Source organism: Diabrotica virgifera, chromosome 7, assembly GCF_917563875.1.
Source record: "Diabrotica virgifera virgifera chromosome 7, PGI_DIABVI_V3a".
Classification (NCBI taxonomy): domain Eukaryota; kingdom Metazoa; phylum Arthropoda; class Insecta; order Coleoptera; family Chrysomelidae; genus Diabrotica; species Diabrotica virgifera.
This window is the reverse complement of record NC_065449.1, coordinates 98091817-98105348: the sequence shown is the minus strand read 5'-3', so window position 1 is coordinate 98105348 and position 13532 is coordinate 98091817. Positions and strand designations below refer to the sequence as shown.

The window sequence follows — 13532 nt, the reverse complement described above, 5'->3', positions numbered from 1 at the left end:
CGTAAGTTGTGGACTTCAGAGCCTTCAAAGCAGCCTGACTATCAGATGCAATAAATATTCTTGCTGAATTGAGGCCTTTTCTTAGGCACTCTTGAGCACAGAACTCTATTGCTATTAGTTCTGCTTGAAATATTGTTGGAGCATTTCCCAGGGCTGCGGATATCCTAATATTAGGACCTGTGATTCCTACTCCTTCGTTTGTTTTTGACCCATCAGTATAGTAAGTGAGGGCACCTTTTGTGATTTGAGCGATTTCGTTTTCTGTCAACTCGCGGTCGTTAATAATAACATCTAACGCGAGTTCGAAATCTTGTTTTGCAGGCATTACGTCTGTAGGCATCTTCATGATTTGGGTTGTTCCAGCCCTTAATACCTCAAGATGTCCCGTTAAGTCACCTGGTTTTAGAGATTTAGTCTGTGTCAGCCTATAGGCATTTTCTAAAGCGATCCTATGTACATGTAAATGTAGTGGAGGAAGGTCTAGCATTGCCTCTAAGGCTGCGGTAGGACACGATCTCATTTCACCCGTGATCCCAATACAGGCAAGTCGTTGCACTTTTTGCAACTCGTTTATTGCCTTTTGCTGCTTTGTTTTGGTCCACCAAACCATCGCAGCATAAGTGATAATGGGTCTGACAACCGTTAAATATGACCAGTAGATCATTTTTGGATTCAGACCCCAGGTTTTCTCAAAAAGCCTACGGCACATCCAGAAAGCCCTTGTTGCTTTTATGGTAATATGAGTGAGGTGTGCATTCCACGTAAGTCTCCTATCAAGGACGACTCCTAGGTACTTAACCTCTTCTGAGAAAGAAAGGGTTATTCCATTCATGATCGGAGGCTGTAATGTTAGTTTCCTCCTGTTAGTGAACGGAATAAGTGTCGTTTTGTTGGGATTGACTGATAGCCCTTCCCTCGAACACCAAGTGGTTATAATGTTAAGGCCTGCTGCATGCGTTCGGCAATAATACCGTCATGTTTGCCTCTAACCTCTATAACTAGATCGTCAGCATAGCCCAGAGCACGAAATCATGCTCTTTTGAGCTTTGTTAGGAGGTCGTCAACCACTAGCGACCACAGTAGAGGTGATAAGACTCCTCCGTGAGGACAACCTTTTACTGCTTTTATAGTAGTTGATTTGCCTCCTAGGTAGGTAATAATTTTCCTAGTGTTTAGCATGGATTGAATCCATTTAGTTATGGAAGGTTGGATACCTTTTGCTGTTGCGGCGGCGCTGATTGATTTATATGAGGTGTTGTCAAACGCACCCTATATATCTATGAATGCACATAGCGCCACTTCCTTTGATCCTATTGCCTTTTCTATGTCTTTTACGAGACAGTGCAAGGCATCCACGGTGGATTTGCCTGATTGGTAGGCAAATTGTTCTTTGTGAAGCGGTATATTTGTTAAATATTCGCTTCTTATATATATATATATATATATATATATATATATATATATATATATATATATATATATATATATATATATATATATATATATATATATCAAGTTTTTTTCCATACTTTTAAGTAGAAAGGAGGTAAGGCTTATGGGTCTATATGACTTCGGCTCCTCTGGAGGGCGTTTACCACTCTTAGGAATGAAGCATACCCTAACCTCTCTCCACCCTGTTGGAATGTAGCCCAAGATGAAGCTCATCTTGAATATTTTGACTAGATGAGGAGTTAATGTAATCAACGCCCTGTTGTAGCAGGGCTGGAAAGATACCATCCTCTCCAGGAGATTTGTAGGGCTTAAAGCTATGTATTGCCCATTTAATTCTATTTTTGGTGAAGATTTTTCCCGCTAGGCTTTTTGCAGCTCTTATGTTCTGTAATTAGATTCATCAAGATTAACCCTTGGGTCATCTTCAATGAGTGTTGACCCAGGAAAGTGAGATTGTAATAAGCAACTCATGCTTTCGTCTATGCTTTCAGTAAACTCTCCGTTTGGCTTTTTTAGAAGTCCAATACCGTTTGAGTGGTCCTTTAAGATTACTTTTTGGAGGCGTACTGCTGGGGCTAATTCAGTTATCCCCTCGCAGAATTGCCTCCATGTTCTTCTCTTAGACCTTCTAAGTTCTTTATTGTATTCTGTTAGAGCCTTTTTGTAGTCATCCCAGTTACCTATACTTTTGGCTCTATTAAAAGCTTTACGAGTTTGAGCTTTTAACTTACTGAGTTCCCTGTTCCACCATGGCACATCTCTTTTGACGGCTTTGGTCTTGATGGGACAGGCCCCCTCATAGCAGCTAATTATCGTACGATTTAGCCATTGTGAGGCACCTTCCAGTTCCTCTATGGTTTCAATCGAATAAGTTACGCCTTCAACATCTGACCTTAGGGTGTCCTTATATGCACACCAGTCAGTCTGTTTCGGTATTCGACAGGACTGTATCTGTTCCCGCTCAGCCTCGACATCGAACCTTATGGTTCTATGATCCGATATCGATACCTCATCGGAGACATGCCAGTTCTGTATTAGATTTGTAGCAGAGCAACTAGTTAAGGTGATGTCAAGCACCTCTTTCCTATTTGCAGTGATAAAAGTTGGTTTGTTACCTCTATTGATAATGTCTATATTGGAGTTAGCCAAATATTCTAAAAGGTACTCACCACGTTTGTTCGTGTCTGTGCTGCCCCATACTATGCTGTGGGAGTTCGCATCACATCCAAGGATAAGTTGTCTGTTCTTTTTGTTGCACCAACTGATGAGGCCTTTCACTTCCTCTGGCGGAGGTTGGTCTTCATCACCCGGGAAATAGGCAGAGGCAATTATAATTTGCCTGTGGCCTTTCCGTGGGGAGCTCCACTTCAGCTGTTGCTAAGTCTCTTGTGATAAACTCCGGAACAGAAATGAATTTTAGTTTTTTAGAGATGAGCAAAGCTGCTCTTGGCAAGTCATGCATTTGTGAATAAATCAACTTACATGTATTATTTGGAAGTCCTTTGATAAGTCCTTTGTCAGCCCAGAGCTCTTGAATGAGCCCGATGTCAGTTAGGTTTCTGCTAAAACTCGTGTTAAGCACACTAGTTGCGGCTTTTGCGTGATGGAGATTTAACTGCAGAAACATAATATTTTTGTTGGAAGCCATTTTACTGGCTTTTGGGACCTTTATCTGATCCCTTTTTGAACTTCGCAGGGCCCTTTTCCTGGGCCCCTTTTTTTGTGGTCATTTTTGCTGCTTCACTAGTTGAAGCAGCTTCTGGCTCACTAGGTTTTGGATGGCCTTTTTTTGGTAATATTCTTACCTGGCCAAATTTATAGTTGGCTTTATAGCCATTTTGTTTCACCCTTTCAGCGGAGTTAGGGTCCATTGAAAGAGTGAGCTCTACAGTAGGGCCTTTGTCAACCCTTCTTACAACTCTCCAATTCTGTGAGTTGAGGTCTTCATTTTGGACCTCTAAGAATCGAAGAATTTTTGCATTCGTGGTGTTCAGACTATCAGGAAGATATGTCACAAAGATCTCGGAGTGAGGAATATTGCTTTCCTCTTCCAGTCTCAGCGAGATACCCTCGTGTGACTGCAGCTCCTGAATTATGCTTTTAAGCCACTCAACTGTGGCTTTGTCAGCACAAGACAGAAGCATCCAACCCGGTCTGAATTGTAGGTTGCTGAATTTAGGCCTAATTGTTGCCTTTGGATCCAGCTCCATTATTTTTTCCAGAATCTTCTCTTTCGTTGCGGCTAGTTGTTCCACTGTTAGTGAAGATTCTGGATGGTTTTTGGGCATTATTCCTACCCTTATTGCCGCTGCAACCTGTCCATAGGATGGTTTGTTTTCTTCACCACCGCCGGTTATCCCAACGGTGGTGCCAACTCCCTTTTTCCTAGGATTTTCTGGCGTGCTCTCCTGAGACCGGATCCTCTTGGACCCTTTGCCCTTGGATACATCCTCGGGTGGTTTTTGTATAAGCTTTTGTGCTTGTTGTCGAGCCTCTTCATATTTAAGGCCTTGTTTTAACAGGTACTTAAACCTTTTTCGGGCAGCGCCACTCAGTTTCTCTCTTTCGGCCTTTTTTGGCCCTTGAGCGATACTTTGCTCGTCTCCGCTGCTTTTTAAAAGCTCATCCTCCGATTTATGGCTTGGAACTGGATCCAATTCCATAACCTCGGGATGATTGAGGCTTTGTTCTTCCTCTGCCCTCATTGTTTTTAGTTTTTCCTACTTCGTTCATTTTAGTCCCACGAGTAGCTAGGGAATGTATGGTCACTCCCAGCAGAGCCCCGCATGCCGGGAGAAGGCTAATGAAACCTGGGTTTCGCCTGGTACCCGGAGTGCGCATAATCGTGACTAAGCAACCCCTTAGCCCCGCGGCGCAATTCCTGCGCCACGCCAAGCCTTCGGCTTATGCTGTTCCACCTTGGCTTGAGGGGGATTTCTGTGGTTCCCTTCCGCTTGGCCAGCCAATCAAGGCAAGCCCCCACATCGGTAAGCACATCCTCTACAACCACCGGCTTACCAACACGGTATATACCGGGCAGGTTTCCACAAGTTGCATTGTTTCCGGATGCCCGCAGAGGTCCCGAACGATTAGTCCAGTTACCTCTGCACCCACCCGTCCACAACACTCCCTCTCCACGCTGTTGTTCCCGGTATTTGCGTACGCCAGAGCTTCGTTAGCCAGCCTCTTTGTGACGTGTCTAGGGGCCTAGGACCCTATCCACGTCAGCTCGAAGCTGTTACCACCACACACCACGTGGAGGAGAAGTTGGTCTTTGTGCAGCTTATATTTTAGTAAAATATATATTTAATAAAATATATATTTTAAAATGAGCGAATCAGAATATGAATTTGTGTCTTTGTCGGAAAGCGGCTCACAAGGAATAGAAAAGGGATATATTTTTTGCTTTCACGTTGTTATTTTCAATTCTCGATTGCATTCGAGTGTGAAAATACAATATAAAATACAACGCCGCTCGAATTATCTCGAGTGTGCAGTTTGGACAGTTAGGCGTACTCGAGTTAACTCGAGTGTGCACGTAAGGGGTTAATCAACTGTCTTGGTAGTTGATTGCCAAATTTGTTGCTTTTCATCTGCATCAACTGGTTTTTGTACTATTTATCCAGCATAAAGAGAGTATTTCTCTGGAATTATTTTCGATATTCTTATTAGTTTAAGAACTAGTGAACCCTCCGACTAACGGTCGTCCTGTAAGGCTAGAAATTTGTCTAGTGATAATTCATAGCACACCAAGGCTAAAAACCATGACCTGGCAGGTATCAGCCGTGCACGTGTATCTACCAGGTGAATCGAAAAGTGCAAATTCAGAAGGTAAAATAAACTTTCTCCTGTAAAGTTTAAATTTAAGTATGTGTTTGAGTAAGTCATTTAGAAAAAATGTGTAGAATGACAGGCGATTCTGAAAAGCATAAGACCTTGCCAGACGAGGGAAAAGATTAGGGGTTTTTCCTAAAATTATCTTTTTTGCATCGAACAAAGTTTTTTTTTGGGTTTTTTGAATCATTCCAAACAGAAAAGATCTTTAGTGACTTTTCTCTTAGGTTAATAGTTTTTGTTATATAAGCGATTAAAATTTTGAAAATTGCGAAATCGGCTATTTTTAACCCTAAATCGGACATTTAACTAAAAATTTCAATGTTGCCAAGGTAGGTAGATATTCTTTAAACATTGATTGATGAAATCCCGAAGAGTTTTTTGCAATACAATATCGAAAACCCATTGATTTTTAATTGCTAATCAAGCGGGCGCGACACTGTAGTATAAATGAGGACGTTTGAGTTTGCATAAATTCATTATCTCGAGAAGGGGCAAATTTGAAGAGAAATCCTTAGACAGGTCGATTTTTATTTTTAAATTAGGACTTTTTGGCATATATATAATACTAGTGACGTCATCCATCTGGGCGTGATGACGTAATCGATGATTTTTTAAATGAGAGTAGAGGTTGTGTGATTGATCGTTTGAAAGGTTATTGAATTCTCTATTTAGTAATATAAATCTTAAAATAATTGAGGCGTTCTTTGCAAAAACCCCAGTAGTCTTTTTTTTCCGAAAATGGACTTATGCCATCTATGGATTGAAGGACTAATTACCTACGTTCCTTGCGTAAGAAACTTCCATTAAAGTTACAGTAGTCCAAAATATAAGCGACAAAAGTATAGGCGATTCCGCATAAACCCCGTATGTCAAGCGCAATTCCCTTAGTTAATGACTATTGGTGTTTTTGCGGGAAACTTTATCGCTTGGCTGTCAGTAGGTTTTTATAGGTTAATGTTCCTTCGAATAGTTGTGTTGTGTGATTTTATAAGTAAAGACCATTTTTCGTTCATTTTTTATTTTGGTTTATTACTATAAATATCGTTTTTCCTATAAATTAATGAAAAATTCCTGCAAAAACCCCATATGTCAAATGAATAAATGTCCTTCATAAATAAACAAAAGGAAAAAATATTGTTATTTATATTGTAAACTGTGTGTAATCATCAAAATAATAAATCACTAATTTGAGAATTTCCGTAAACTTAATAGGGTTCAATTAAATAACTTTTTTTTAAATATCTCCGATGTTGTAAAAAGTGACATATGTGTACAAACAATTTTTATCTCCTTTTTGTCTAAATTAATTTAATAAAAAAAATTTTTTGTACACCCTGTATAAATAATTATGTTAATGTCTATATTACTGAATAGAAAATTAAATAACCTTTCAAATGAGCTATCACACAACCGCTACTCTCATTTAAAAAAATCATCGATTACGTCATCACGCCCAGACGGATGACGTCACTAGTATTATATATATGCCAAAAAGTCCTAATTTAAGAATAAAAATCGACCTGTCTGAGGATTTCTCTTTAAATTTGCCCTTTCTAAGTAGGTATCTATTAATCTACAGGCATAAGGTTTCGCTCAAAACCTTCTAAATCATCTTCAAAATACCACTGAAATGTTAACGTAGAATCAAACCCTGTTATGTCCATAGTTTTATGATCAGTAAAATATTTCTTTTTCTTGTATATTTTGTATGTTTTCCTATCAAAATGGTTCAATAGCCACTTTTAGTGCATTAATTGCGCCTAAAAGCAGTTGAAAATGAGCAATATTATGTGGGCTTAGAATCAAAATCTGCTAAATCCAAATAGTCCAGGGCCCATCTGTTTTGAGATGGACGTTGAGAGGTGACTCAAATTTATTTGCAGAAATTGCTTGAAAATAACTCAAATAATAATATTTGAGTTATCCTCCCTCTCAAAAAGGTCCAGAACATTGTTTAAATAATTAAAACGTCAAAAAATGAAGGAAAAGTTCGATTTTTTCTTCGTTTTTTGATTATAACTTTAAAAGTATTCATTTCCCAGAAAAGATGTACTGACATAAAAGTTGCGTAATTAAATTTCCTACAATATAAAATTAGTTAAAAGTTGAAAAAATAGTCACCCTTGTTGCAAAATAGCAATATTTGCGAAAAAAACCATACAAAAACAAGTATTCGCATTTTACGTTTTTCAACCATTTATGCTACACTTATGACCTTAATATTTTACCCAGAAAAACTTTATGATACAGTAAAACAATACTGTAAATTTCATTAAGATCGGTTAAATAGATTTTGCAAAATAAATTTTGCAATCCAGCTTTCGCAAAAACAATTCATTTTTTAAAAATGTTACAGGACTGAAAATAAAGCAGATAGCAAGTTGAATTTTTTTGCGTATAGAAGTGTACTGTACCTTTCATTTGCAATTTGCAAAATTAAAATCGATTAACTACCACGGCGTCAGGAATTTTTTTAAATAAACATTAATTATTGGTGCTACGCGCAGGACAGCGGTGTTCGATTCACATGAAGTTGATTTCCACCAAAATTTCTTCCAATCTTCATCTAATATATTATTTTCTTACTCTATATTTTGTTGTATTTTAATATTTTAATTCCACAAAAATCAAACTAATTTTATTATTGTTTGTGAAATATTGTTTAAACAATTGTATATGTTTAAAAATAATAAACATTTATTCTCAAGTTAAAATATATGAACAAAGAAAGTTTTTGCTAAAAAAAGTGTTATTTCAAAGGATAGAGTATGTGTTTTTATTTTGCAATAAACAAATTTATTTATTTATATCGAAATGTAATAAAAATTAAAATGTATCAATAATTATCAAAGGTCATTGGAATGCCCAATCAGAGCAAACTATCCGGTGTCCTGCGCGCGTGTGTTTATTTAAAAAAATTCCTGACGCCGTGGTGGTTAATCGATTTTAGTTCTGCAAATTAAAAATGAAAGGTACAATACACTTCTATAAGCAAAAAAAAATTTCAACTTGCTATCTGCTTTATTTTCAGTCCTGTACCAGTTTGAAAAAATGAACTTTTTTGCGAAAGCTGAATTGCAAAATTTATTTTGCAAAATCTATTGAACCGATCTTAATGAAATTTACAGTATTGTTTAACTGTATCATATAGTTTTTCTGGGTGAAATTTGAAGGTCCTAAGTTTAGCATAAATGGTTGAAAAACGTAAAATGCGAATACTTCTTTTTGTATAGTTTTTCCCCAATTATTGCTATTTTGCAACAAGGGTGACTATTTTTTAAATTTTCAACCAACTCTATATTGTAGGAAATTTAATTACACAACTTTTCTCGGAAATGAATACTCTTAAAGTTATAATCAAAAAACGAAGAAAAAAATCGAATTTTTCCTTCATTTTTTGACATTTTGATTATTTAAACAATGTTCCGGACCTTTTCGAGAGGGAGGATAACTCAAATATTATTAATTGAGTTATTTTCAAGCAATTTCTGCAAAAAAATTTGAGTCACCTCTCAACGTCCAAATGTACTAATATTTTTACAGATGCGCCCTGGTCTAAAACTAAAAGTACAAATTTCTGGAGATGTAAGGGGCATGCAAAAAAAATGACTATCTAAAATTAGTGTGCCATTTTATGGCATTTATCTGATCCCTTTTTGAACTTCGCAGGGCCCTTTTCCTGGGCCCCTTTTTTTGTGGTCATTTTTGCTGCTTCACTAGTTGAAGCAGCTTCTGGCTCACTAGGTTTTGGATGGCCTTTTTTTGGTAATATTCTTACCTGGCCAAATTTATAGTTGGCTTTATAGCCATTTTGTTTCACCTGTCTGAGGATTTCTCTTTAAATTTGCCCTTTCTAAGTAGGTATCTATTAATCTACAGGCATAAGGTTTCGCTCAAAACCTTCTAAATCATCTTCAAAATACCACTGAAATGTTAACGTAGAATCAAACCCTGTTATGTCCATAGTTTTATGATCAGTAAAATATTTCTTTTTCTTGTATATTTTGTATGTTTTCCTATCAAAATGGTTCAATAGCCACTTTTAGTGCATTAATTGCGCCTAAAAGCAGTTGAAAATGAGCAATATTATGTGGGCTTAGAATCAAAATCTGCTAAATCCAAATAGTCCAGGGCCCATCTGTTTTGAGATGGACGTTGAGAGGTGACTCAAATTTATTTGCAGAAATTGCTTGAAAATAACTCAAATAATAATATTTGAGTTATCCTCCCTCTCAAAAAGGTCCAGAACATTGTTTAAATAATTAAAATGTCAAAAAATGAAGGAAAAGTTCGATTTTTTCTTCGTTTTTTGATTATAACTTTAAAAGTATTCATTTCCCAGAAAAGATGTACTGACATAAAAGTTGCGTAATTAAATTTCCTACAATATAAAATTAGTTAAAAGTTGAAAAAATAGTCACCCTTGTTGCAAAATAGCAATATTTGCGAAAAAAACCATACAAAAACAAGTATTCGCATTTTACGTTTTTCAACCATTTATGCTACACTTATGACCTTAATATTTTACCCAGAAAAACTTTATGATACAGTAAAACAATACTGTAAATTTCATTAAGATCGGTTAAATAGATTTTGCAAAATAAATTTTGCAATCCAGCTTTCGCAAAAACAATTCATTTTTTAAAAATGTTACAGGACTGAAAATAATGCAGATAGCAAGTTGAAATTTTTTTGCGTATAGAAGTGTACTGTACCTTTCATTTGCAATTTGCAAAATTAAAATCGATTAACTACCACGGCGTCAGGAATTTTTTTAAATAAACATTAATTATTGGTGCTACGCGCAGGACAGCGGTGTTCGATTCACATGAAGTTGATTTCCACCAAAATTTCTTCCAATCTTCATCTAATATATTATTTTCTTACTCTATATTTTGTTGTATTTTAATATTTTAATTCCACAAAAATCAAACTAATTTTATTATTGTTTGTGAAATATTGTTTAAACAATTGTATATGTTTAAAAATAATAAACATTTATTCTCAAGTTAAAATATATGAACAAAGAAAATTTTTGCTAAAAAAAGTGTTATTTCAAAGGATAGAGTATGTGTTTTTATTTTGCAATAAACAAATTTATTTATTTATATCGAAATGTAGTAAAAATTAAAATGTATCAATAATTATCAAAGGTCATTGGAATGCCCAATCAGAGCAAACTATCCGGTGTCCTGCGCGCGTGTGTTTATTTAAAAAAATTCCTGACGCCGTGGTGGTTAATCGATTTTAGTTCTGCAAATTAAAAATGAAAGGTACAATACACTTCTATAAGCAAAAAAAAATTCAACTTGCTATCTGCTTTATTTTCAGTCCTGTACCAGTTTGAAAAAATGAACTTTTTTGCGAAAGCTGGATTGCAAAATTTATTTTGCAAAATCTATTGAACCGATCTTAATGAAATTTACAGTATTGTTTAACTGTATCATATAGTTTTTCTGGGTGAAATTTGAAGGTCCTAAGTTTAGCATAAATGGTTGAAAAACGTAAAATGCGAATACTTCTTTTTGTATAGTTTTTCCCCAATTATTGCTATTTTGCAACAAGGGTGACTATTTTTTAAATTTTCAACCAACTCTATATTGTAGGAAATTTAATTACACAACTTTTCTCGGAAATGAATACTCTTAAAGTTATAATCAAAAAACGAAGAAAAAAATCGAATTTTTCCTTCATTTTTTGACATTTTGATTATTTAAACAATGTTCCGGACCTTTTCGAGAGCGAGGATAACTCAAATATTATTAATTGAGTTATTTTCAAGCAATTTCTGCAAAAAAATTTGAGTCTCCTCTCAACGTCCAAATGTACTAATATTTTTACAGATGCGCCCTGGTCTAAAACTAAAAGTACAAATTTCTGGAGATGTAAGGGGCATGCAAAAAAAATGACTATCTAAAATTAGTGTGCCATTTTATGGCATTTATTTATGCCACTTTGATTAAGACATGGTGGAGACTTTTTGGGAAATTTACATTTTTAATGTTTTGTTAGTCTCCTGAAAATTTTCAAAAAACGGATCTAGCAGGTTTTGATTCTATAGGCCTCATATTTATTATTATTATTTTTAGAATACTACATAGTCAACACCGATATTTAGCAACCACAATGGAAGTTGAACAATTAAAAGCTATGGTATCTTATTTAGAAAAACTAAATGTACAGTCACTTTTAAACTGTGATGATTTATCTTTAACTCAAAGTATAGCAGTAAAATTAGACACCAAGAAAAGGCTGTGTGATATGCTTGAGGATTGTACAAAGAAATATGCAGATCAACACATTAGTCGGACCCAATTACAATACATGGAACAGGAAGTAGAAGTTTACGAGTATGTTTTATGTTTTTTATAATTTTAATTTCATGATTTATTTTATATTTAAAATTATACAAAATATTTACCTTTTCTGACAATGTACAGTATAATACTGACTTTTTTTGAATTAAATATACCCCAGTGAAGGAAACGCTAAAATCGGCAACATTGCATATGAGAATGCCTTGCATTGTCACTGTAGTATGACTGAATGAACCGGCGCAAATAAAGTGCATTACGTGGGAAGCGGGGAGGCAGTGTTTCCATGTATAGGGCTTATAGTCCCCAGTTTTTTGAAAATGTTTACAAAAGTCGTAAAAATGGTTTTAACTGCTTCGTTTGAGCGAGTCTACCACTTTATGAAAATTTTCTGAGTGCAGTTTGGACACGTTTCCGCACGCACAACACCTAAACCTGTAGCTCTAGTGTGGTTATCTATTGTTATTGCAAAACTATAATTTTTAATATTTATGCATAATAGTCTAAGAGCTGGGAGCGGATTTTGGGCGTGATAAGTAATATGGAAAAAGTATACGGGAATATGTTGAATTAGTTGTGTACATGACTTTCCCCAACGGCCGGAAACCAGAGTGGGGGACGAGGGTAGTTATAAGGAGTCAAAGTTTTTACGCTCATGATCGAGATAGTGCACCAAAATTTGGGAATAAGTAGGTCATGACGTAACTAAGTAAAATCTCTAGGGGCGGAACTCTGCGTGGCCGACAAAGGGGTGGGGTAGGGGTGAATATAAAAAATATAAAGGGTTTTTTGCGACGTTCGTGATTGCTTAACTTAACTTATTAAATTTCTTAAGGTAGAATATGCAATTTGCCAATTTTTTTTTAAATTTTGCAATAGATTGTTACTGTTTTTTTTTTGTTTCTCTTCATTATTTTTATTTATATAGACGATTTATATCATTTTAGTAAATTGTATTTGTTATTTGTTATTGTTCTTATTTATGATTCTTGTAAGCTTTGTCTATAAAATTATTAAATTTTTCATGACAATAAAGCATATTTCTATTCTATTCTATTGAGTGCATCAAAATTTGGGAATAAGTAGACCTTGACATAACTAAGTAAAATCCCCAGAGCCGGAAACCAGAGTGGGGGACGAGGGTAGTTATAAGGGGAAAAAGTCGCGGTTTTTATTATTTTTTTTTGTGTCGCTCATGATGGAGATCCAGTGAGATTGAGTGTACCAAAATTTTGGAGTAAGTAGGCCATGACGTAACCAAGTAAAATCTCCAGGGGCGGAACGCTGCTTGGGGTACAAAGCGGTGGTAGGCAGGGGTGAGTATAAAAATATAAGGGGTTTTTTGCCATTCGTGGTCGTGATAGTGCACCAACATTTTTGAATAAGTAGATCATGACATTACTAAGTAATGTTGTTCTGAAGCTATTTTCTTGTGGCATTTTTATAATCAAGTATATTCAAATGGGAAATAAGCCACAATTTTACCTAAAAATGATTTTATTAACGTTTAGACGCCCAAGTCGGGTGTCGTTGTCAAAATACAAAATAATACTAAATAAACAAAAATGTTGTTGCTTAGTAAAAAATTCTTCTAATAATTTATTTAATCTGACTCATTTATATCGGCAATTCAGACACGTATTATACATTTTAAAGTAGACGACTTTAAAATGATATTGCCAATATTGATGAGTTGCGTTCCTGGGACGACTTTACTAAAAGATAGTTCATTCGATTACATGAAATCAATCCCAACTCAAGAATATCCGCCACAAAAAATCATAGCATGTGATCTGTCTTTAAAAAGACAACCAAATGCAACGGTGGCACTGAAATTCTCGCGTTAGAGATTCCATAGTAAATCACGAGGGAAAACCAGGAAAAACCTCGTGATACTATCCCGACATCGTAAGTATTTGGGTTTACATT

At 35.5% G+C, this 13532-nt stretch overlaps 1 protein-coding gene across 1 annotated transcript in view; it reads left to right on the top strand.

Annotated features, from left to right (window-relative positions):
- Positions 1 to 13532, top strand: part of LOC114330752 (uncharacterized) — a 73894-nt gene that overhangs the window by 36227 nt on the left and 24135 nt on the right. Inside the window, exon 5 of the mRNA XM_050656579.1 lies at positions 11379 to 11639. Coding sequence (XP_050512536.1) covers positions 11379 to 11639 — 261 coding nt within the window. The remainder of the gene's footprint in view (positions 1 to 11378; positions 11640 to 13532) is intronic.